This window comes from Gadus chalcogrammus, chromosome 1, assembly GCF_026213295.1.
Source record: "Gadus chalcogrammus isolate NIFS_2021 chromosome 1, NIFS_Gcha_1.0, whole genome shotgun sequence".
NCBI classification, from domain to species: Eukaryota; Metazoa; Chordata; class Actinopteri; order Gadiformes; family Gadidae; genus Gadus; species Gadus chalcogrammus.
In genome coordinates, this window is record NC_079412.1 from 4,658,547 (window position 1) to 4,685,284 (window position 26,738).

The 26,738-nt window shown below is 44.4% G+C and overlaps 1 protein-coding gene across 5 annotated transcripts in view; it reads right to left on the reverse strand.

Moving 5' to 3' along the window:
• The window catches only part of LOC130369783 (transcription factor SOX-13-like), a 29,427-nt gene extending 8,444 nt beyond the window's left edge, over window positions 1-20,983 (reverse strand). For 2 of the 5 annotated variants that reach the window (XM_056575656.1, XM_056575370.1), the window contains exons 1-8: window positions 20,725-20,983; window positions 7,177-7,393; window positions 6,405-6,507; window positions 5,567-5,644; window positions 4,898-5,070; window positions 4,605-4,673; window positions 2,940-3,054; window positions 310-386 (exon numbers count right to left, since the gene is read on the reverse strand). In XM_056575656.1, the coding sequence (XP_056431631.1) occupies window positions 310-386; window positions 2,940-3,054; window positions 4,605-4,673; window positions 4,898-5,070; window positions 5,567-5,644; window positions 6,405-6,507; window positions 7,177-7,392 (831 nt within the window). In that variant the 5' untranslated portion in view covers window position 7,393; window positions 20,725-20,983. The remainder of the gene's footprint in view (window positions 1-309; window positions 387-2,939; window positions 3,055-4,604; window positions 4,674-4,897; window positions 5,071-5,566; window positions 5,645-6,404; window positions 6,508-7,176; window positions 7,394-20,724) is intronic. The other 3 variants (XM_056575597.1, XM_056575522.1, XM_056575445.1) reach the window with 3 other exon arrangements.
• Window positions 20,984-26,738: the final 5,755 nt, after the last annotated feature.

Here is a 26,738-nt window from a genome sequence, read left to right on the forward strand (position 1 = left end):
ACTTTTTTGTTTTTGTTTCTTAGTTTTAAACATGGCTTTATGTTACGGGCTCTGATCATGCAGGGATTTCAACCTGATCCTTAACTGGTGATACAGAGGAAGAGGAACAGAATGGTATGGTCCATGTGTTCTGTGCAGTGATTAGCTGATAAAAATCGATTCATCTTACACATTGAGCTCAAACAACACTAGTTTAATGGCTATTTGTTTAACACATACACACACACACACACAGAATGTTTATTGAAATGAGAGAAAAGCGACAGAGAGAACCGAGGCGATCATACTAGTATACAGCAATGGCCTCACCTGACGGAACGAACCACTGTTCCTCTTGACGGGAGTCTGGTGCGAACCCTGTAGCAACTGCATGGGGTAGTCCACTGCTGTAGAACAAGAAAAGAAAGGGGAGAGAAGATAGGACTGTGAAATACAACACATTATCTAAAGCAAACATGTTGCAGACTCAAATCTAAATCATACCTACGAAGCTCCTTTAGAAAACCACAGCCATGGAACATAACGGTCCCCCATAGTCTATGGTCCCTCCCCCGCTCTATCGCTCTATGTCTCGCTCTCTCTTCCAGGGCCATTATGTTAGTGAATAGAAAACGCATTCCAAATTTCAATCTCAACTCAATGTCAGCCTCCTTTTATATATATATATCCATCTCTCGGAACACTTTCACTCTGTGACTCATACATAAGGGCCAATGTTTTTCTAATGTAGAATCTATGCAAAAAGCTAATGAAAGGCTATCTGTAAACTCTGCCCACATTTCTTTTTAATTGGCCTTGGTGTCTTTTAGGTTTGAAAAGGTAGAAAAACACAAGGCTGCATCAAAGCTTTTAAGACCGTGAAAGCCAGTTCTTACAAAGCTGCTCTCTCTAGATGTGAGCATTCTATATCCTGCACACACACACACACACACACACACACACACACAACACCACACACACACACACACACACACACACCACACAACACAACACACACCACACACACCACACACACACACACACACACACACACACACACACACACACACACAGTTTTCTGTGTGCTCTCTATGTGGGAGGTACGGCCTACACAATTGTTCAAATATAAGCCTACGACATGGCTCCTTGTTGATGGAGTATCTGTCTTCTCTGAAAGCAGACCTTGAGCTGGTGTGTGTGAACCATCTGATACTGCAACCAAACATAAACTTCAAATGCTACCAGTACCAGGACCATATCAAAACCAGAAGCAGAGCAGTACTATAATGATACCATATGAATACCAGGATCATACCAATACTAAGCAGTACCATACTAGTACCAGGATCATACTTATACCAGGATCAGAGTTATTCCAGGAACATACCTATACCAGGACCATACCAGTATTAGCGACATACCAATACCAGGACCATATCGAATACAAGGGCCAAACCAATACCAGGAACATCCCAGTATCGGGGACATACCAATACCAGGACCATACCAATACTAGGACCCTACCAGTACCAGGATCATACCACTACCAGGACCATACCAAACCAATACCAGGACAATAACAGTATCAGGGACATACCTATTCCAGGACATACCAGTATCAGGACCATACTAATGCCTGGACCATACCAGTATCACCACCCTATTTATACCCGGAAAATGGTTCAACAGCTCACCACTACAAGAACTATACAATACCAATACCAAAGCACTTGTTTTAATGGACTATATTGGTGTCATTTTGTGGCCATTACCAGAGAGACATTTTCACCCAGAAAGGGTATGGTACTTACGTTCTTTAGTTTGACCATCAGAGTGTGTGCAGTCAGAGCCAGCCATATAGGTTTAGGTCAATGCAGCAAGACACAGAAGACAGTGGAACAAGTTTGATTTCGATGTGCCAAATGTGTCTTCATTGAGGAACCACACTGCTTTAGATGAAAGTAATTCCGGCCTAGCTATTATGACGTCTTGTTTTCATTTTAACACACGGTTTTGCACACATGATTCTAAACAGGAATGGCAGAGAACGGCACTCGGAAAAATGATAGCTAGGAAAAAAAGTGATTTATATGCAGATGCAGACAAACACACAGGTGCTCTCCACTACTGGCAATTATCCAAAATCTCACCAATATTCTATTTAAAAGAAGGTTTTCAATATTAACTGGTTTTGCAGAACTAGCTTGAACTAAATGTACTTCATACGAGTAGGATAGTGTCATACTGGGGAGGTAATAACTCTTACCCTCAAATCAAGATTAGACTTCACATGTCTAATATTGAATTCCAACACTTTGTCACCTAACATTGACCTCGACCCAACTTATTGTGAAAACAGCACGAAATCAAACAATGTCCCCTATGATGTATTCATTAGGCCACGGCCATATCACAGGAACTCGTTATCGTTGCATGCATCTTCATTCATTATCATTATAATAACTAAGCTATTGAGAAGGAGTCAATTTTGCTTAATACACAGTACCCCAAACATTCACAGTCATCTCCATGTAAAAATGTAATTGATGAAGATTAATTTGATTCAAGTGGAGATTAAATCAATTTCAAGCGAGACCGATTTCTATACTCAAATAATATCTACAAATATGGCAACAAAATATCAAGTATTTTGTTGATATGGAAAAGGGTAACTCAATGAGTCCAGCTGTTGCTCAGATTGGCACTCCAGCACAGTCACCTCAAAACACATACTTTAAATCCTGTGTCTGTGCTCTTCTGGATTCATTCAATTCAATTTTAGATGACACACACACACACACACACACACACACACACACACACACACACACACACACACACACCACACCACACACACACACACACACACACACACACACACACACACACACACACACATTTTAAATGGCCTGCTGGTTAACCATATTGGTGCATGGTTCTGCTGCTGATGACGAGCTTACCTGGCTTGCAGGGTATTGGCTGCAGAGGCATCGACAACTGGGGGTCAGAGTTCACCTGGAGAGCCTGGGCACTGGGGTGGAAGGCCGGGATCATGACATAGGGCATGTTGACCTGCTGGGGCCGGACAGAACACACACACACTCATTACTGGATGCTCAGGACAGAATACACACACACACTCATTACTGGATGCTCAGGACAGAATACACACACACACACTCAATGCCTGGACGCTCGTGACAGAACACACTCACACACATTCAACGCCTGGACGCTCAGGACAGAACACACACACTCAACGACTCAACGCTCAGGACAGAACACACACACACAAACACACACACACACTCAACGTCTTGACGCTCTGAACAGACATCGCTGCAGCGGGAGATTTCGATGCGACCACCTCGAAGTTAGGAATCAAAAAATGATGAATGCTGATTCATCAATCTCGAAATTATGAATGTAGATTCATCAATCTAGAAATATGTGAATGTTGATTCATCAATCTAGAAATGATGATTCATCAATTTAGAAATTATGAATGTTGATTCATCAATCTAGGAATGATGAATGGTGAATAATCATTCTGGTAAAATTTGAATGTTGAATCATCAATCTAGAAATGTGTGAATGAGGGAAACTTGGCGGGAATACTGGTGCAACATTTTCTATTTGACTCTCAAGACGTGAGCATTTCCATATCACGCATTAGGATATATTATAATAAATATGATGTATTTGAGCAAACATTTATTTATTTATTCATGTTACTTTGCATGAACTGAAGACCTCATTCAAGTTAGAATTTGTGGTTTGTACTGAACGTGATAGTAGTAGGTATTGTGAAATCATCGTAAAATCGCTCACAGCCTGTATATTCATCAGAAAAGTGTTTCTAAGTTAGTCACTGTTTTTTAAATTAAATTTCTTATACTCTTACACCATCTACTTCCTTTCACTGCAATAATGCGACCATTTCCTTGCCGTGGTTAAACAGAGATGCCATGAGGTCTAATCTGATCAGGGTTATCATATTCCGCTACAAGAGGCCTTAACAACAAAGTTATTTAGCAACAAGTACACTGCATGCGAGCTGTAACAACATCAATAGGAGACTCTTCCTACTTTCTGCGGTTTGTTTTACCGATGCCAGAGATACTTCACGTATGGCTCAACAACATCGTAATCTGTCACCTTGCAGAACATCACAGCATCTCTTGCTTGAGTGGAAGCGTTCGCACAACACAGGATATATGAGAGGGGAAAGCACTTCATATCTGCTGAAAAGATGAGAACCTTCTGTGTGCTGCCTCACTTCTTTATTCCCACTGGGCTCTACACACAATGAGCTTAGTGAGGAACTGACAAAGAACCACTGTATGGACTGAGATAGAACCAAAACATAAACTTAGATAGGACCAATATATGGACCGAGATAGATCCAAAACATAAACTTAGATAGGACCAATATATGGACCGAGATAGAACCATTGTATGGAATGAGGTAGAACCGCTATATGGACCGAGATAGAACCGTTATATGGACCGAGATAGAACTGCTATATGGGCCGAGATAGAACTGCTACATGGGCCGAGATAGAACTGCTATATGGACCGAGATAGAACCACTATGTGGCTCTAGGACCATTGTATGGACTGACCTGGATCTGCTGTTGGAGCATGTTGATCTTGTGCTGTTGCTGGATCAACTGCTGTTGCTGCTTGGCGATCTGCAAGTGTTGGACACACACACACACACACACACACACACACACACACACACACACACACACACACACACACACACACACACACACACACACACACACACACACACACACACACACACACACACACGTAAGTGGAAATGTGCAAACCAGCACAAACCCGTGGTAAAAAGCGGGTTATCCCTGCCAGGGCGTTATGGATGCGGTGCGGTGGGATGAGTAACTACCTGTTCCTGCTGCTGCCGCGCCAGCTCCATCTGCTGCTGCTGCTTCTCCAGCAGCAGAGCGGCCATGTTGCGCTGCTCCGAGTGGGCCCCCAGCAGCTGCTCTCGCAGGCCGCTCAGCTGGTTGATCATCACCAGCAGCTGCATCTCCTTCTCCGCCAGAGACTCGGGCGTACCTGAGGACCACAGCATCACCGCCACGGTGACTCACGGCACGGTGGAGTCACCGTGTGTGTGTGTGTGTGTGTGTGTGTGTGTGTGTGTGTGGTGTGTGTGTGTGTGTGTGTGTGTGTGTGTGGGTGTGTGTGTGTGTGTGTGTGTGTGTGAAACACCTATACACAGTTTTAGTACATGGAATTAGCCATTCCTCTACTGACTGCGACTTTGGGGGGGAATAGTACATTTCCCTGAGCCTTTAATCATTTCTAACTACACCTGGAACAGAGAGAGAGAGAGAGAGGATGATGCGCGGGCTAACAAATAATCATTGGAAAGCACAGAAGTTAATCTTAGCCGAAACTTTAATGCCTGAGAGACTTTGGTCTGAGCTGTTGAAATGACTTTCTACTTTCGAAGCTACTTTTTGGATTGTAGGCAAGAAGGCAATCGTAGGCATGAAAGCAGAACTAATGGAATGGACCTTTTTTGGCAAAGTGTGAGCGGGGGGCTCACCTTTGAGCTGCTCGGCACTTCTTTCCAGAAACTTCTCCTTCCAGTCCGTGCTCAGTAGCTTCTCGATCGTTGGCATGACTGTGACCAAGGACACAAACACAACAACCAGAACACAAAGTTATGGTACAGAAAATACAAACAGAGAATGCGGTTCCTAAAGAAAATGCAGTGAGTGCAAGCGTTCAAAAGTTTGATGTCTCAAGTTATAAAGGTTATAATGTCAACATTTAGACAATTTTCTTTATTGTCAAATGTTAGAAAAAAGACTTAAGTATTAGAGTTAAAACAAATAGCTTGAAATGGTTGAATCATGTCAGTGTAACAGCCAAGTCAGTCTAGAAGAAGAATTATAGTGTGTGTGTGTGTGTGCGTGCGTGCGCTGTTGCGTTGTCCATTGACTATTCTGAAGGTTCAATATTTGAAAAACATAATAAAATGTTAATGAATTTCAAGCAAAGACACACCTTTTCAAGTCCCTAGATGCAACATTTTGGAAGAAGTTAGGTCTAAAGTTTGTAGAGAATAAGTAAGAAAGAATAAAATGCCGAAGAATAACAATAGTTGAGCACTGCCTGCAGCATTCACCTTAATACACCTCCAACCAAACAGCCACAATGTGTTCCACTATACAAGGCAGCAAGTGCCACTGGGTGGTTGCGTTCGGGCCAAGCAGGAATCAACACAAAGGAAAGGTTTGGGAGGGTTGCATGCTTGTTGTTTAGGAGTTCCAATGTGTTTGGATCAACAGCAAAACCAGTACTGTTCACCTTTCACAGGTCCAACATGGACCGAAGAAACCCCCCTCCGCACGCGCACACACACACACACACACACACACCTTCGCTGAAGATGGGCCGCCCCTCCGGCCGGCCGTAGATGCCGGCGTCCCTCCGGTCCACGGGGCTCTGCCTCAGAGGGAGGTCCTTACTGGGGGAGCCGTCCTATCAGGACACAGCACCAGGAGAAGACGTTAGCAAACGCGGGGAAAAAAAACACCCGCAACTTTTTACATGACATTTACATTCACATTTAGGGCATTTGGCAGACGCTTTACGCAACTTACAATAAGTACATTTGTCGGAAGAAGGTGAAACCATATATTGCTGTCGGTACAGTAAGGATGTTCACATAGGATAATAAGTGCTAAGCACTCATAACCACTAGGTTAACCCATTCCTTGTATACAACAAAGATAGCTAGGATAAGATGCTACACAATTCAAAGTACAATTCTTTTGGTTTTTGAGAGTCAGGATGTACAACTTACAATATAATCTGAATTGCTTATTCTCTTTATGTATATATATATTATTTTGTACAAAGAGTAAAAGTATTATGCTTCGTTCCTCAAAAGCCACACAGCAGCAACAATGCAATATAAAGTAAATATATAAAAATACAAATATGTGAAAAGTGTGTTCAATAAGTGCCAAGTGACATACAACTCTACTTCCTGGTCAATTCGTTTGGGCCTGTAGTTATAGACTTCAAGTTATAGTTACAGACTAATATCTACTAAATCTCTTCTTCTGGAGATCAACTAACAAGGACTGAACGTGGTGCATCATGTTGTCATGTTGTTCATCGACCAATGAGAGGCCTTCTCTTTACCGAGGGTGAGCACGACAGCGGGGGGGTTAGCTGGCGGGCCTCGACGGACGGGAGCCCCGACCAATCACACGAGGGAGACTGCTTGGTGGGAGCGTGGCGGGATATGGCCCCTCCTCCGTCGCTAGACTCCTCCTCTTCAAGTTTGACACCAACACCCTCCATGCCAACATCCCCGTTGGCATGGAGATGCAGCGTGGGGGGGCTGGGCTCAACCATTCTGGAAGAAGAGCAGGGGGCACAAAGTAGACTTTAATTCAAGTTGATCACACAAACATCAACATGGTATTACCAGAGTTAGACGTTAATGATCGGGCTGCAGTTGGTGACAAATCAAATTCCATATTGATGAAAATATCTAAATGATGAACAATTTCTCTTAGCAATAAATCGGTTAAGTGTGCAAATAAGGAGCCCGTTCTGGTAAAGCTGTGATCCAACGATGTCTCTTATTTACAGATGCATTGAAGTTCAGGCACCGCTCAGGGCAGAGTTCAGAAAGGTCAGAGGTCAAATCGCTGTAGAGCCAGTTTTCCCGATAGTGGTCTGTATAATTGTCTAGAGGGTACTGTTTAATTTGCCAGAGTGTGTGCGTGCGTGTCAAAGGGCATACAAAACAGCTTAGAAAGGGCTGCAGACAATGGCAGGGAGATTCAAAGACAGAGTGATAGAAAGACACAGAGCGAGAGGTGGAGAGAGAGAGTTAAAGGAGTACCGCCTGACAATGACAAACTGAGTGAGCAAGGCTCTGAACCTCCGTGAACTTGGACTAATCAACCTGGGCTGGCTGAACGTATGCATTCAACGGTGTGTGTGTGTGTGTGTGTGTGTGTGTGTGTGTTGTGTGTGTGTGTGGGTGTGTGTGTGTGTGTGTGTGTGTGTGTGTGTGTGTGTGTGTGTGTGTCCCCTGATCGTCAGCCAGCAGGAAAGAAAAACATGGCAGACAGCTGAACAAAACAAACAGAGCACACAAGGGCAAAAAGTGCCCATATATATATTGAGAGGGATGGGGGGGGGGGGGGGGACTCATTGTTAGGAGCGGCGGGAACAAAGGAAGCCGGGACAATGGGCGAGGAGCGCAACAAAAGCCCTGGGCCGCAGGAAACAGCCCGGGTAACAATGGCAGTGGAATGTACAGACTGAGTCAGGACCGCACACGCACACACACAAACACACAAATAAACAGAGTGCAGACAAATTCATCGTGTTAAGACGGAACTACGGCCAGGGACCTGTCAGAGATTAGCCAGGTGGGTTTAGACATTGAGGTCATTTTCTTTGACGCAAAATATAACTTGGAAATGCTAAGTGAAAGAGAAGAAGTTAACAGCTGATGTGTGAGAGTGTGTGTGTGTGTGTGTGTGTGTGTGTGTGTGTGTGTGTGTGGTGTGTGTGTGTGTGTGTGTGTGGTGTGTGTGTGTGTGTGTGTGTGTGTGTGTGTGTGTGTGTTTTTTCCCGGAAGACTTGTAGGGGCACATCACATCCATTAGTGTGTTATTTGTTTGGGATTTGTTTTCTTGGGGAGGGGGGGTTTGCACGCTATGGTTGTAACCCCAGGCCCCCAGCTGAGCAGTGCATAAGTTCCGTAGCCAATTAAAATAAAGTTGTTAGCGGGCTGTGGACGGGTCCGTCGATTCATGGGGCCCAGAAGTAGATATCTCCAACACAAGTGGGGAACAGGAATGTGCTTCTGCAAAAAAATTCTGGATGTCAAAGGCTCATAATTATCTTTATGTTCTAATAAAATGTTAGTTTTCTCTTTTCAAAACGGCACCTAAAGTGTTTTATTAGCCATTTTATTTTTTTATTTTTTTGCAGGAGAAGGAGGGATGGGCAGCTGAAAGGAGTCCGTAAGTGAAACAAAAGTTGTTTGGCCCGGCCTCCGGAGGGCTCAGTGCACGGCTCATTAACATTCACTTGCTCGGTCCAAGGTTTTTCCTTTTACAAAAAATGAATGACGTTGATGGTTTTTAGGCATTGTGGTGACTTTTTATCACTTAAAGTCGCAAAGGGATTTGTAGACTTGACCAGCTGTTGGTTCCTCTGCTTGCGATCATTGCGATTCACCATTTATGTGTATATATTTGGCAATTAGATTCCCGTTCAGAAACAGAACACAATGTAGAAAAAACGAGTGGCCATTATGATTTTTGTTTTAGAATACAAAAATGAAAATGTAATCAGGTGGTTTGTTCAGGTTTTTTTTGTTTTTATCAGGTTAAAACGCCCCTTTCCTCTCCTCTCCTATCCTATCCCCTCCCTCCCCTCCCTCCCCTCCCCTCCTCTCCTCTCCTCCCCTCCCCTCTCCTCCCCTCTCCTCCCCTCCCCATCCCCAGCACGCAGGTGTCGTTCAGCAGTGGGCGACGGCAGAGACACTGAACAGTGAGTGGTCAGGCAGGGGCAGCTATGAGGCTGTCAGCAGGGTCTCTACAGCGCCGCCTTTGTACAAGACAGTGAGGGGTTGACTGTGTTGATGGCAGAAGAGGTGGAGGGAGTTGGGAGTGTCGGCGTGTAAAGGAGCTGTCCCACTTTAAAGTTATTCCTAGGGCTCCCATCCATGCTCCAAAGGGGGCCGGATTATAGAGGTGCCACAGGTGGCGTGCACATGCCTCCCTCTGCCTTCACATTGTCAAGCGTGTGTGTGTCCCAATGCAAAGTTATGCACAGAATCGCTGCAGCCCAAATGGCTATTGACAGCATGGAATGCCTGAAGGAGTGTGTGTGTGTGTGTGTGTGTGGTGTGTGTGTGTGTGTGGGTGTGGTGTGTTGTGTGTGTGTGTGTTGGGTGTGTGTGTGTGTGTGTGTGTGTGTGTGTGTGTGTTGTTGTTCATTTACAAGACAATGCAGTAACGTCTTAACTTTGAACAATGCAAACAATCCAAGGTTGTTGACTCCCCTTCACCTACTGAAGCCCTCAGCCTATCTATAGGCTCAGCCTATCTATAGCAGATGGCATCCATGCAGACTCTTAAGTTATTGTGCACATGTTTGCGTTTTAAAAAGACACAGAAATAATGCTTTGAGATTTGATACACTCACCTGTTGTATTGACTTCGGCAACCTCTAGAAAGCTGTGTTAACAACCTGTTCAACCTCACATATTGTGAAGTTGAACGATTGAGAAACTACAAAATTCAGAATATAAAAATCAGAATTTTCTTCCTAGTGTGTTTATTAAATAGATGATTGGATCGTTCATTCAGAACTGAAAGGAAAAGAAGAAAAACAAAGATCTACTGCTCTGAGCCATCAACCGACCCTAGATCACACTCCTCCAAGAGCCGGAGCAAAGGAAGTCGAAAGGAAAGAGAGACAACTGTCGCTGTGTGTGCGTGTGCGTGTCCCAACCGATAACATCAGCCTTTGAGGAGATGACAACGGTGAAATTTAACACTTCCCACGAAACACAAATAAAAACACTTCACACACAAAGCGTTCAGTTAGCTAACAAGTTGTAACTCGTGGACAAAAAAAACATTTCACCCTCTGAACCGCCCCAGACAGGAGATTGGCAAAGTCAATCCCCTTTTCTTTCTTTGGTACCTTCTCCTTGCTGACAGAAGCCGTTTGTCGGGTTTACATTGTCTTTGTCTTTTTTGTTTGTTATGCCCGAGGACGGATACAAAAAGGGAAGGTACAAAAGATAAAGAGAGAAGATTGAGAGAGGGAGAAAGAAAGAAAGAAAGAAAGAAAGCAGACATTTATTTGTGGACGATAGAAGCCAATTCCCAAAGATATAAAGCAGTTCACAATTCAGATGAATGTGTAAAACTAAAATGGCTATGGTTTGACTTTTTCTTTCATTTAGAAAATACGAAGATTCCAATAAAATCTGAAGCGAATCCAGCTCCAAATTCAATGTGCTACTCAGGTAGCGTGTGTATCGTGGGTATTCTAGGCCTCACTTGGGCTCTCCTAAAATCATTAATTTCTTAAAAACTGGCTTTCTCTAGGGATATAGCATACGTACAAAAAGAGGTCAACAAAGTGAGGTGTATTTCAAGAAGTTCTACCTCTGGTCCGGTGGGTATCTCTCTCATGGTCAGGGACCATCTGGGGGACAGGGCTCTGTCAGGGGACAGGGCTCTGTCAGGGGGCAGGACTATGTTCCAGGCCCTGTGACATTGAGCCAGATCGGATTTGCATAGCTTGCCCCACGCCCTATGAACCCGGTCCAACCATAGTAGTAGCTTTCCCAGGCTAGTGTCTTCTTTTTATACACACTACAACATAGGGCTCAACGATTACTCAAATTCAAACAGACATCGCAATGTAATAGAGCCCGATTTGCAAATCGCAAAGGCTGCGATTAATAAAAAAGAAATTGATTCGTTACTGATGGGAGATAAGTAAGATTCTTATTTATTGTTCTTATGCAATTAGTTAGTTAAATAAAGATGTTATAATATCAATTCATGCATTAATTCATCTCAACACATAGGCCTGGCCTAAAGGAAAGAGCAGTATATATGTTGACTAATGCTTCCAATGTTGTGTTGGTCATACTGTAGAAGGATTTATTGCTTATTTAGTGAATAATACAGAACATAAGGAACCTGAAAAAGATAAATAGCCTACTATATCACAATCGCAATATTGGTCGAATAATCGCAATTCAATTATTTCCCTGAATCGTACAGCCCTACACAACAAACAAACACACACATCCCTGCCCCCCCCCCCCCCCCCCCCCTAAGCCTCCAAACCAGTCCCTTCAAGGGAGCCACACAATGGACCTCTTCACTCTCCATGGCTAACCAGGACCTCTATTTGCATAATAAGCAAGCTGTCGCAGGTGACCTTACCCACCACCACCACCATCATGTAGAACTAACCCACAGATACATCAACAACAATAACCCCCCTGCTAACAGGTGGGAGAGAGCTGGCTTTATGCAAACAACTTGGTGGTTTCAGGTGTGAAGTGCAGAACAGTCTGGGAAAACACCAGCGAACCGTATCGTTGGAATGATATGGGGGGGGGGGGGGGGGGGGGGAGACAGAGAGAGACAGAGACAGAGACAGAAGATTTTTGCACTGCTGACCGTTGCTCATTAGAGAATGAGGTGTGAAAGAAAGATGCACAAAGGTCCTGACTCCTCCCACTTCCTCTCTCCCGCCTCTCCTCTTTCTCTCCCTCTCCTCTGTTCTCTCGCCCCCTTTTGATGTCAAGGGTGCTGAACCAAACGAGCTGGGCATAGTCCAAAGAGAGTAGCCCATCAAGAACACACACTCCATTACCTCCAGATGTATTGTTGTGGATTCACTATACTGTGTGTGTGTGCGTTGTGTGTGACCATGTGCGTGTTTGATCCCATGGTCATTTCAACCCAAGAAAGTGTGCGTAACTGCAAGAAAGAACGCTTGCATGTGCGTTTGTTTGTGTGCCTGTGTGTTTGCATACATGTATGCATGTGTGTGGCGTGCTCACAGGCCCTAGATGGCGTGCCGGAGGCTCGGCGGTGTGATAAGGTCTGTTGTTGTGCGGTTCTTAGGTAATCGCTGGGTCGGTCGGTTCATGCACACAAAGAACACTGTTGGAAAACCCGGCTTGCTGTGATGGAGCGATAGAGGCCCCACAAAGAACACATTTTTCTCTATCTTTTCCCTTTGTGGAGTGCAGGGGGCTGCCCCATTGCGGCTCTCACGGTGCATACACACTACACACACACACACACACACACACACACACACACACTACACACACACACACACACACACACACACACACACTGCCCACCAGTCTCCCTCCTGTCGGCCCGTGATGTGACTTTAAAGAGTACGTCTGTGGCCCCGGCGGCGTGTTGAGGAGGAACTGTTTGGCCGGTGCGTCCACGCGCCGTACTGTGGTTTAACACGTGCATTACCGTCATGCATTACTTCTTAGTTTAGAAAAACCTTTTATAGTCTGTGGCAAATGAGTTATCATTGTCATGTACAAAGATCCTTTTGTTGCCCAGTGATCAAGAGAATAAAGGACGCAAGGCATTGGAAATAAACATCGGCTGGCTCATTATTGCCTGTCTGCGCTTTGATGCACACAAAAAAAACTGAACAGTAGCAAATTTACACAAAAACCTCCTCAAGTACAAGGTTGCATGTCTGGAAAGGGTAATTGTACATAACAACAACTTTAGATTTATTTTCTTTTCAAATGTGCAAACAATGGATGTATTTGGCACTAATGCCAAGCTATGGAGGCAAGTTTATCTGCTGTTGGCTAGTCAGAACAGACATAATGAGCAGCTGAACAAAACCAATGTGCTTTTGGTGTCTTCGTCGGGGAGGTTATGCCATAAGGAAAAAAAACGAGTTACACTGATCTGTAAAATATCTAAGCACGGGATTGCAGCCGCCACTTTACTGCAGTTAGGGTAAGTCATCAGCAGGTAGTTTGTGATCAGCTAGAGCAGCGTTTGGACTATACACGACTTTAACACATTTCAAAAACTTTTGCCAGAGGTGGCGATGCATCTACGGTTGCAGTTGAATGTATGAATGTTTTTATAACGCGACGGGCTCAACAACAGAGTTGGAAGTGAAATTCAGGAAGTCAATTATATACTTTTTGCTCGCTACTTTGCTGCATAACAAAACTGTGTGTTGTTTTTGATGACCTTTCTCACAGAACAGCATAGAAAGAAATCTGGAAATCTCAAAACGCGTAACCTAAAATACCTTTAAACCAGAAAATGTGACTTTGACTTTTTTCTCGACCAATTGAAACATGGAAGAGGAAAGCACAACACAAATGACCCACAGTAACGACAGCCAATGGGAGGAAGCTGCATTGTGCCATCTTAGCTGGATGCACATTGTCACGGGCTGATCGCTCTATTCCACTCTTAATAAAGCTATACTTGGATTAATTACCGCACTCCTTTTCCAAAATGTGATCTGCACATATAAATTACACACCTTGGAGGAAATGTCAAAACAATTGCTGCGTGTATATTTGGTTGCTCTCCAAAGTAATTTTTCTTCTTTAAACGGCCTCATTGTTTCCGCCTGAAAACAACTCATTCTAGAAACGTCTGAAAGTCCCTCCTCTCTGAAAGCATTCCCTCTCTGTGTCTTTGTCTCTCTGATGTTCTCCTGCCCTTTGGAGTCTTTCTAAAGATGTATAAATAGGCTGATAACACAACTACTCCCCTTCAGAGAGAGAGAGAGAGAGAGAGAGAGAGAGACGAGAGGTAGAGAGAGAGAGAGAGAGAGAGAGAGAGAGAGAGAGAGAGAGAGAGAGAGAGGAGAGAGAGAGAGAGAGAGAGAAGAGAGAGAGAGGAGAGAGAGAGGAGAGAGAGAGAGAGAGAGAGTTCAGTAGCGGCCTCTCTTTCTTCTCGCCCGGCTTTTAGAAACGCAGGTTAAAAAAGAAGCCCCCTTTTCATGCCTCTCTCTCCCTCTCCGTCTCCCTCTCTCTGTCTCTCCACTCTCTGAAACAGGTCGCCCATTGTGGCGGATAGCGAAAGGCTACTGTGGCATTTATCAGAGGACAGAGGGAGGAGAGGGGGGAGGGAGCAGGCGGACAAAACACACTCCCAATAAAGAGATAGAACAAGAGAAGAAAGGATGTCTATGAAGGCCACTTTTTTCTCTCCCTTTCTTTTTCATTCTTTTTCAAAAAGGCTCTTCCACTCCATCCCCCCCACCCGCCCGACTAACCACCCACACAGCCCATTCTATCGCAATTGTGTGTGTGTTTGAGATGGACTCATACACACAATCCCTCTCTCTCTCCCTCTCCGTCTCTCTCTCTCCGTCTCTCTCTCTTAACATGGTCGCCCCCCATTCACAGCCCCCCCCCCCTCACAACAACAACCGATATACTGTGCGAGCACAGTATATATACTCCTTCTCCTGTGTGTGTGTGTGTGTGTGTGTGTGTGTGTGTGTGTGTGTGTGTGTGTGTGTGTGTGTGTGTGTCTTACAGAGTCAGGGGTCGGCAGAGAGAGGAGAGCGACGAGCAGTGTTTGCTGAAGGCCTTCTAGACAGAGTGGGTCGAGGTCACAGAGGTGTTGCCATGACAACGCCTCAGCCCAGCAAGGAGCGCAACAGGTGATTCTAAAGAAGGCGCCCTCATCTCAGTGTGGCCGTTCCACAGGAGGGCTCGGCGCACGCGTGTGTGCGCTCCAAAATAAAAGCTGAGGATTCGCTGTCATTAACCGCGTGACCCAGGTAGTTAACCAGCTCTGATCAGCAGAGGTCGTGTCTGCACGGCCCGACAGGTAACAGAATAACTGTCAACTGCCCAGGAGAAGTCCCTTCTCCTGGGCTCTCCAGGCCTTTACAAAGCGGACGGTCTTGATCAGGAGGCTCGAAAGAGATATCAGCGAAATGTGAGACCCCAAATTAATTTAGAGCGTTTGTGAAGAAGTACGATTTATGGCCATTGATAAAACCAAGTAGGATTCCCTGAAGATTTGGGATGACAAGTTAAATCATGATATTGCACTTTAAATTACATTATGCAATTAAAAAAAAAAATAATAAGCATAATGCGATGAATACTTATCAATCACTGTATTGTTCAATTCTTCATTATCCTGAAGTTATACTTATGTTTCCATTTCCCCGACCGCAGAGTCGATCACTATCTTCCGAAAAAGACTCAAGACTCACCTGTTCAGAGTCCACCTCAACTCTGCATAGCCACCTTCCCACTTCTGGCCACCATTGTACACTGTATTGTATTGTATTGTATTGTATTGTATTGTATTGTATTGTATTGTATTGTAGTACTTAACTGTGTAGCAACTGCAGTAGCTGCTATCATGGCTGTAACACGGGGAATTGATTGACCTAGCGATCGTGGTACTTGCACTTGGTTCTATAAACATCCTTTCTGTACCGACAGCGATATATTGATGCACTTCTTATGACAAATGTACTTATTGTATGTAAATGCCCTGAATGTAAATGTACATTTAAATGATATAACACAATAAAAATATTGTGTTGTTAATTTCTTGGTGTAATTTCCTGTCACTGACTGTTGATGTTGCCACAATAAACAATAGGCCTTCCTTGCCCTCCGTATCTTGGGGATGCTTCATATTACCATTACAACATGTGGTAGAAAACAGCAATAGGTGTAACACCATGGATGATCACTTGTTAGTGGGGAAACACATTGACATGTGCACGTCGTGCTGTCATCGTGTGGGACAACTGCTGAGTGACATTCATTTTCTAAACCAAGACAAAACATTTTGACAGTACAGGGCCTCTTTTAACGTTTCCATCTAACCATGACAAATACACACATTATATAGCTACTCGTTAAACAATAAAAACATTATTCAAGATATGCAAATAAACCCATTTCTCGTATAAATATACAAATGAATACAAAATACGAGGGCACAACATCTGCCAAACCGCGTGCCCTTTCCGAAAGCAGATCTATGAATACTATCGCTTTAGATACCTCTGATTTGACTTTTTATTTTTATAAATGCAAATCAGAACAGTTGCGGTTTGATGCTCTTGTGGCACAAACACTGTAGTTATTTGCAAGTGAACAAACTCACTCTCTCTGTGTGTGTGTGTATGTGTGTATGTGTGTATGTGTGTGTGTGTTTGTCTTATGATTGTAAAGAATCATTTTGGTCCCAATAACAACAGAGCCCCCTTGTCTAAAGTTGAGACGAGGGTCATGTAAATTGACGAGGAAACTACTGCTGGGGCTTTTTTTATTTTTCGTTGAGTTGATCTATCAATAGGATGCTTGTTTGTTCACCCAATATGCGGGAAAATAAACTAGATAAACAAATTCATTTAACAGGAGGGGCCACAGCGTGCGTACACACACACACACACACACACACACACACAAACATCACGTCTGTTGGGTATTTTCTCGATAGAATAGGCATGCAAATGGTTTCGTTTGGTTACCAAAAAGAAGAGTATTGATGGAAAGGGGAACCCATAGAGGAACCGTCAGGGACTGTTATCCAAAGTAAGCATATTAGAAAATTGGAACCACAAACAACAAAAGTCTGAATGGTATTTGCCTGGTGATTATTTTGCCAGTAAATAACCAGGTTCCTTATTGACTGCCTCTCCCGGTGCAGACACCATTTTTCCTCCACCGTACGAAAACAGCAACGTGATAACAAACTCTATTGTATGGATTCCAAGTTTTAAACTCGGTTTATGTGAATATCTATAGCTATTGGCAACTTATTTTAGCCGTTAACCTCAAGTAGACCTCAGTAACAGCGGTTTAATAATTACAAACAATATAGGGAATGAGCCTCTTCTCAGCGAAGACCAACACGGAGCTGCTCCCCAACATGCCGGTGCATCGTGAGAATGTGCGTGCCATTGAGCGAGAATGGAAATTGTATTACTCATGGGTTGGAGGACAATAATTTACGAGCAAGGTATTCTTCTAAGAACAAAAGGCTCCACTTGAAACGTTAGGTGTGATGACACATACCCCACCTCAGTCCTGTACAAGCTTGTATATTGATGTTGCAAACCACATCATTTAATTCTCTATTGAATAAGCATATACACTTCCCAAGACACACACACACACACACACACACACACACACACACACACACACACACACACACACACACACACACACACACACACACACACACACACACACACACACACACACACACACACACACACACACACACACACACACACACACGAAAGCTATTGAGCATTCCAAAACGGGTTGTTGAGCAGCATGGAGGAGACAGAGCGGTGTTCAAGGACACCTCTGTTCCAAGCGCATGTTCAATGATTTATGGCCATTGATAAAATAGCAAAAAAATAAGTCTTTATATTGCCGTAGCAAATGCAAATTGAAATAGGCCTTTGAGCAGGTGGCAAATTAACCATGACCTTAACAAGGCAAGTGGAAGACAACGGATGATAAACACATCATGCATGAAAAAAACTTTACATCCCCAATATCCCATTGAATAGGTGAGCGCCTTGGGAAATACAAAGCACCTTCGTCTTGTGGTATCGAACGGATAAGTCTTACCTTTGTCCTGTTCTGAGTTGTGTACTTGCTTACTTGTGTGCATGCGTGCATGTGTGTGTGCGTGTGCATGCCAGCCACTATGGTAATTTCCACTACCTGCCAGTCATGGGATAGAGGGATGGAAACAGTTTGCAAGTGGGAAGATGAAAGGAAGTGTTGATGGGTCCAAGAAACGACGGGGAAGGAGAGAAGGAAATCAACCTAAAAACACGGGCTCACGTCACCGTGGAATCGCTTGCTGGTGCTGAGTTTGCAAAACTATGCTACATCACATTACAAACCATGTCAGCCAATCAGAACGAGGGATGAAACATAAATCAACCCTCAATTCATCCCCCTGACCCCCGAGAGGTGACAGGATAACCAATCAGCCTCGTATGAGAAGGAATATGACATGAAGTCCTAGATTCACAGAAACGGATCAGCAAGGAAAACAAAGACGACCACTTACTGCATGTGTATTAAATATCAACCTCCCCAAGATGAAAGCCATAACGAATGGACAGAAAGTTGAATGACTAATATCCAGGGTCATCATTTTGGGGAATCATAAGATTCCCCATAGTCCATTGCCCTGTACACACACACACACACACACACACACACACACACACACACACACACACACACACACACACACACACACACACACACACACACACACACACACACACACACACACACACACACACACACACACACACACACACACGATTTTCTATTGTTAATACCGGTTCAATAGGCCTGAGAGAACAATGTCCAGGTTTATATGGAAGGTCAGGTGAAGAGGAGAAGCTCTTCTTATGACTGAATAGAGACGTAACAAAAGCTGTTTGTCATGGAGATCCCAGCGGCAGTGGACGTCTAATCAATAGGGCTCTCTATTCAAAGTGGTCACCAAGTACAAAAGGCCTGATGGACATTTCTTTGTTTTTAGAAAATAGAAATCAATCAATCAAGGAAACAATTATGATGTGTGCTTTTCTTTGCACTGTGACGAACTGACATATTTCCCGATGAATGTGACAACATCAATTGAACTGTCCTGGATGTACACAATCTATATAATCGTACATGCTCACAGTCAAATGACTAACCAAACACACACATTCACTTTTGTTCAGACAAGGACCTGAAGAAACAGGCGCAGAAACAAAACAAACAAATATTGAGAGCGAGAGAGCAAGAGCGAGAGAGAGAAAGAGAGCACATCCCCACCCCCCAAGGTGAACCTGGTCACCTGGGAGTCAAAGCTCTTTGAAGTGTGAGAGGTGAAGGGTGAAGGGTGCCACTCCTTGGGATGACAAACACGCACACATGGCTGACACACACACACACACAAATGGCTGACACACACACACCTGTCAACTGGATATTCCTTTCTGGACATTAGTCACATGACCAAGAGGCACCATTAAAGTTTGACCTGTGTGTGTGTGTGTGTGTGTGTGTGTGTGTGTGTGTGTGTGTGTGTGTGTGTGTGTGTGTGTGTGTGTGTGTGTGTGTGTGTGTGTGTGTGTGCATCCCACCGTCCTTCAAAGTTATCTGGCTAAAGTGAGAGAAATAAAGCGAAAATAGGAAGAAAGAAAGAAAAGAAAAGACAGAAGCTAAGTGGTAAAAAAGAGAAAACAATCAGTGGAGGGGGGAGTGAATTGGGGGAGGAGGGGGAGAAGAAAGGCGATTGACAGAAAGAAAGGTCAGGGACTCCCCACTGACGGACAGCTTTGTATGCGACTAGTCACTGTAAAGTAGTCACTGTAAAGACACTCAAACACACGTCACACACACACACACACACACACACACACACACACACACACACACACACACACACACACACACACACACACACACACAAAATGTAGACATGCGACCCCCAGTATGACCCAATGTCCAATGGCTTTAACCTTCAAACCCTTGGTTATGACATAAAACCATCTTGAATCTATGTCTTATCCCTGACAAGTACATCCCAGCAGTTGACCCCGTTCCCCCTCTTAACACCGCAGTACACCTTGATAACTGAGGAAGGGAAAAACCAATAACAGTGGCTAGTGAACAAGTAGGGTTGTGTAGTTTCACGCACTTGTACTTATCAAAACTTAACGGCCGAGGAAGCATTCCCCATTCCCCCCCCCCCCCCCAAGCCTCAGTGATCCCCTCATCCACTCTAGTAGGAGGTCACACATGAAGGATGCAATGGTGTCGACCTGCCGACTGAGGGGCATTCAGGGAAAAAAGGTGTATGAAGAACAATTATAAAACAGGGCATCTCGCTTTTCCTCAGGGCGAGATGCAGACTAACAGCTCGCCTGTGTCATTATAAGAGTCATCCACAAGGTAAATCGTCATCGCCAATTGCTTTAAATATTAAAACTTGTTTTGACTTTTAAAAAGTCCTTTAAAATTAGTATTTTCTCAGCTTTAAATTGAATGATTTTTCAGCTGTTCGCTATAGCCTATGTGATTGCTTGTAGCCTAAATCTGGACAACTGATATTTGATCGATAAAGACCGTGTCCGCGGTGCAGATCCACTCACCACTCCCGGTCGCTTCCCAAACTCCGCTTCTCCTCCTCCGCCGCGTCTCGAGGACGTCGCTCCTTCGCTCACTGAGCGACGGCGGTGTGTACAGATGCTGCAGCTCGTGATCTCAACTTCTTATTACAGCAATGCCCGCTTGGTAAAGACAGCAAGTACACAAAAGGATCGATACTCTTGACGTGACACTTGGCTGTTTGTGTGGGTTCCGTTGCGGGTTCGGAGGGAGCAACCTCTCTCGTCACTCGCCTGATGACTTTCTGGTGTTTTGTTACTAACATCCACGCTCCCAGTGCTCACCTCCCACTTAAAGTGAGAGCGCACCATTCACAGCACATTGACGTTAACTTGGATTAGGCAGCATCAAACTGTCGTCCTAAACATCCAAGACGAACATTATTGACGACCAGAATCTTTCTTTCTTTCATTCTTTCTTTCGATCCTCTTTTTATTCGTTAAATCTTTCTTTTCCTTTTTATTCTTTCTCACTTCTTTATTCTTTCTACTTCTTTCTTTCAAATTTAATAGATGGGAAATAGGTCATGATACGACTCACTTTATTGAAATAAATATAAAAAATGTATCCAAAACCGACACAATTATATCATGGTGTGTGTGTGTGTGTGTGTGTGTGTGTGTGTGTGTGTGTGTGTGTGTGTGTGTGTGTGTGTGTGTGTGTGTGTGTGTGTGTGTGTGTGTGTGTGTGTGCGTGTGTGCGCGTGTGTGTCTGTGTGTGTGTGCTACTAAAGCAGCCATTCCACCTTGTCAAAACTGTCTCCTGGTGTCAGTGAAAATATCTGTATTTTCCCCTCCTGTGACACCTCTTCTCCCCAGGCGGTTGTCTTCATCATCACCATCATGGCCTTGAACACTGAAAAAAAAGAGTGTCAAAGACACAGAAACAGGTTCCGAAGGATGCGACCGAAAGAGAAAGGATTAGTGTTTATATGTGGGCGATGCCACCGGTCAATATTTACTGGAAAAGCAATGATGGGGAGAGGGGCAAGCTTTCAGAAAGAGGATGGAAAAGAGATCTGTGTTATGGACCCAGAGGGACAGGGAGGAGAGTCAAAGGAGAGTCATACACAGGAATGTTCAGCCACCATTCACTGGTTAGCACAGAGCCACGGTGTCTGCATCCACACAGACCTTCATCCTTTCTGGTGGGGGTGAAACCAATGCCCCCAAACAAACTAACACCAGCTTTCATTATACTAGTAGGGTTCAAGGTTCAGCACCACACACCTTCCACACTATAAGAACGCCTTCTCTTCTCCCACTCATCCCCATAACACAGACTGGGAACCATGTCTGGCTGTCCATCTATGGTCCAAAGAGCAAAATGTCCGCCCTAGTTAAAACATAGCAGGAGGAAGCTCATTTGTTGGACTATAAGTGTCTTCAAGGCGTCAAATCATCTTCTTATAACCCATGATATATCTGATTGTGTCATGGGTGAGGATAAAATCACAACAGGGTAGGCCCACAGAGGTGGTAAAGAACATCATCCATCGGTTAATATTGGCGCATCTTCTGGGGTCTGCACAGAGGCTCACAAGCAAGGCAGTAGTGCACAACAACAGTAGGTTAGCCCCTTCTGATTCACGGATAGCTCTTCATTCCTTGAGTAGGACGGGTGTGAGGGGGTGGCAATGAAGAGTCTAGGTAAACTCTGAACAGGTGAGTCTTGAGTCTTTTGCCGAAGCTGGTGAGCAACTCTGGCCTATCTCTGGCCTATCATGGATCCTACGGTCCCATGGCCTGCCCCTGTCCCACGTCTTTGGGATGAGAAATTGGGAAACTGTGTCTTCACCCAGAAGAGACCAACCAGTGCTTAGATGTTATGATGCTGGTCAACCTGGCTCTAACCTGTGTTCATTTCATTTCATCCTTTTTTTGGTCTGCATTAAAGAACTCAGCTGGTGACTGCCAGGATGTGTTTTCTTACCCTCTTAACCACATTCATGCAGGCTTCATGAAGTGTAGCTCTGTGCAGCTCCAATGAGGCGCACTCGCGAAAAATTTAAAATCCTAATTCAAACACCCTTATATCCACTGCTGCCCCAAAAAACGCTCTCAGCTCTGAAAGGATTCTTTGTCGTGAAGATGTGTGTATTGATACACTTTACGGAATGAATGAGCCAGTGCATGGTCAGTTAAAAACATCAGCGGTAACAAGATGTATCAAGGTTAAAGAGTAAAAGAGACCTGAAAGAGACGTAAATAAACAGTATTTTCTCAAAGGAGTGTAGCGATCAGGGTGGTGTTCGGATGTTTAAGATGCAAAACTTTACTTCACATAACAATAGGGATGCTTAGTCTTTTTTTAATGTCAAGTATATACATTGTACTGTACACTTACATTAACGTATTACATCACATACTATGAATGAACAACATATGAGTATGTACATTGTGCTAGGCATGAGTTCAGCATGCACGCAAAACATTGTTGCTTGCATTGTATTGTTTTAAACATTGTCCAGGGAAGTCGATAGCCTTTCAATGAATATCAAGAACATGGGCCGGCTCGATGACATCAGTGAGGAACAGCAGAAAGCATCCACACGCTGTTGGTTCCACTGTTTGCTGCTCTGGCATTGGGAGTCAATTATTTTCAACTGCATTTGATTTTCAGCGTCTGAAGATGTCACGCAAGAAGTGCCGTGACCGAGAGGTGACACGATTTGAACAGCTCTGCATTGATCTCATAACAATAAGGCACGGCGGGCCATTGTGTGGCATTAAACACAGAGAAAACAAAATCCCATGTAAACGTATGATGACCTGTTGTCTCACAAAGGCTTATCCCATCTGCTCTACCTATGTTTCACCTGCCATGTCGAGAGAGAGATAGAGAGAGAGAGAGAGAGAGAGAGAGAGAGAGAGAGAGAGAGAGAGAGAGAGAGAGAGAGAGAGAGAGAGATAGAGAGAGAGAGAGAGAGAGAGAGAGAGAGAGAGAGAGAGAGAGAGAGAGAGAGAGAGAGAGAGGAGAGAGGAGAGGGAGAGCGAGAGAGAGAGAGAGAGAGATGGAGAGAGAGAGAGAGAGAGAGAGAGAGGAGAGAGAGAGAGAGAGAGAGAGAGAGAGGAGAGAGAGAGATGGAGAGAGAGAGAGAGAGAGAGAGAGAGAGAGAGAGAGAGAGAGAGAGAGAGAGAGAGAGAGAGAGAGAGAGAGAGAGAGAGAGAGAGACCGAGTGGATGGCTCGCTGTGCTAGGAGCTGATGTGCCATTTCTAATCCCTCCTGTTTGTGGCTTTGTGCTGGAGCCCAGCAGGAAGTGGGAGCTGGGCAGACAACAATTAACAAAAGAGCTGTGAAGAATACAATTAGCCATCAATGGCCAACCACGGGCCTTTGTGCCTGTCGCCATGGAGACGGCACAACACCACACTATTGCGGGATTACAACCACCATCCCCCCGTCTCCCCCCCCCCCCCCACCCTTTCTCCACTACTGCACTCTGCGCTCCCCTTCCGTGTTTCCCCTCTTCTCTATATTTTCTCGGTTGTTTTTTTCTTTTCTTTTCTCTCTCTCTCTCTCTCTCTCTCTCTCTCTCTCTCTCTCTCTCTCTCTCTATCTCTCTCTCTCTCTCTCTCTCTCTCTCTGTCTTTCTCTCCATCTCTCTCTCTGTCTTTCTCTCCATCTCTCTCTCTGTCCTTCTCTCTCTTTCTCTCTCTCTCTCTCTCTCTCTCTCTCTCTCTCTCTCTCTCTCTCTCTCTCTCTCTCTCTCTCTCTCTCTCTCTCTCTCTCCCCCTCTCTCCCTCTCTCCCTCTCTCCTGCTCTCTCTCCCTTCCATTCAGTTCCCCTTTCTTTTCTTCTGCTTTCAAACTCATGTTCTTTTATCTTTTGTTCCAGTTTATCTTTTCAGCATCATGCAATACAGACGTACACACACACACACACACACACACACACACACACACACACACACACACACACACACACACACACACACACACACACACACACACACACACACACACACACACACACGTACACACACTCAAACACGCACAGCCACAGACTCTGAAATAAGTGCATGCGCACACTGGACTTAGTGCATGCACACACACAGACACACACACACACACACACACACACACACACACACACACACACACACACATACACACACACACACACACACACACACACACACACACACACACACACACACACACACACACACACACACACACACACACACACACACACACACACACACACACACACACACACACACACACAGGTGCACATGTAGTTACTCACCGTTGAATTTGGCCTGTACTTGGTCTCTCACTAAGGTTGTGCTTCGATTTTGCTTCCTTGTAGGTCCACATGGATCTCTCTCTCTCCGGGCGAGTCTGAGAGGACTCTACGATCCCAAGGGTCCTTTAAAAATATACTCACTCACTCACTCACTTTTTCACTCTTTTAAGGACCCCCAGGCATGGCAGTTTCACTTTTTGGGGACAGATTTGGGAATGCAATCATGTATTTAGCATTTCCATTGACATCCCTAGCCTGGGAACCGGACGAATCTGCAAGCTCATTTTATTTGCTCTGGCATATGGGTCTTGCCCCCCTCCGGTCCGAGTGCTGTGGAGGAATAGAAAACAAGATGGCTGCCACTTATTTGTCACCCGTTTTGATGCTCGGACTGGTTGAAGATCTATCCAATTGCGTCCAGGCATTTTGGTCTGCGCCTGTTGAAAATGCCCCTCAGAAATTCAAAATGGACTGAGAGGGTCCAGACTCCTAGGCATTTGCTACTTGGTCCAGCGAGGACAGGCTATGACAGACCACAAATCTACAGGAAAACATTTAATGACCCAGAACTATAGAGCTTCATATCAATGAAGTGTAATGATTCCATTAGTGGTGCACCAAATTATAACTATACAAAACATTGAATTCTGCAGTGGTGGAGCACATTTACATTTAGGTCATTTAGCTTTTATCTAAAACGACTTACAACAACTACATTTTCCAGAAAAAGGAGAAACAACAACATATCGCGGTCGGAACAGTAAGGATGTTCATAGAACTCAGGGCAAAGCACTTACAATCACTAGGTTGACCCATTCCCTGTGTCCAACAAAGATAGCTAGGGTAAGAGTGCTACAAAACTAAGTTCTATAACTTTTCTTTTTCAACATTGCCATTTGTCTTTAGGAAGGTTGTTGCTTGTCTCAACTGTTGGTGAGTAGATGGAGCACTAGATCTATGGTCATTACCAAAACAGGAATCATTTCCTGGTTGTTATAAAGTGAGAATCGTATTGGGTATAGGAAGCCATCCGCCATTTGTAATGCGCTTGGCGAATTTGTGCCATGGTAGTTGTGGTGCATTATTAGTGCAGGTGCAAAGTGACTCCAGGGGAAGCGGTGGCAGTTGAGGTGCATCAGGTGCCTCAGTTTAATCTGCACAAAAAAAGTGTCATAACAATCCCAACCTCAACTGGAGTGGATTACCCACAGGCTCTTCCTGTGTGCCCGTCCTGCTCTTGTCTGGGGCGTGGGGGTGGAGATTGGAATCAAACTGCGCCCTTGTCTGCCCCCTACACACACTCACACAGACACACATACACACAAACACACACACACACACATACATGCATGCCTACAAAAACACTGACGCTGTCTGTTATCTGCATGGACACAGAACCCGGGAGTGACAGAGGGGACAAGCCAACTTCTGAAACACACACTTTTCCCCACAAATATAAGTTATATCAAAGTGTCATTTAATAAATGTATATTTAATAGAAGCTGAATCCACTTTTGGAATAGTTCCCACATAAAGACAACACATTTTTAAGTTTGTGCCACCCCCATGTCTCCTGCTCAGTGGTCTGAACCACTGAGTATACGATTGACCCGTTATGCCTCTATGCCGATTTCAGAGAATGGATGGTGCTGCATCTGTGGATGAGCTGCTCTTGAAAATAGGTAAATATTAAGTGATGGCCTAAAAGTGATAAATGTATACATATTTTAAGCTACTTGTAATGGC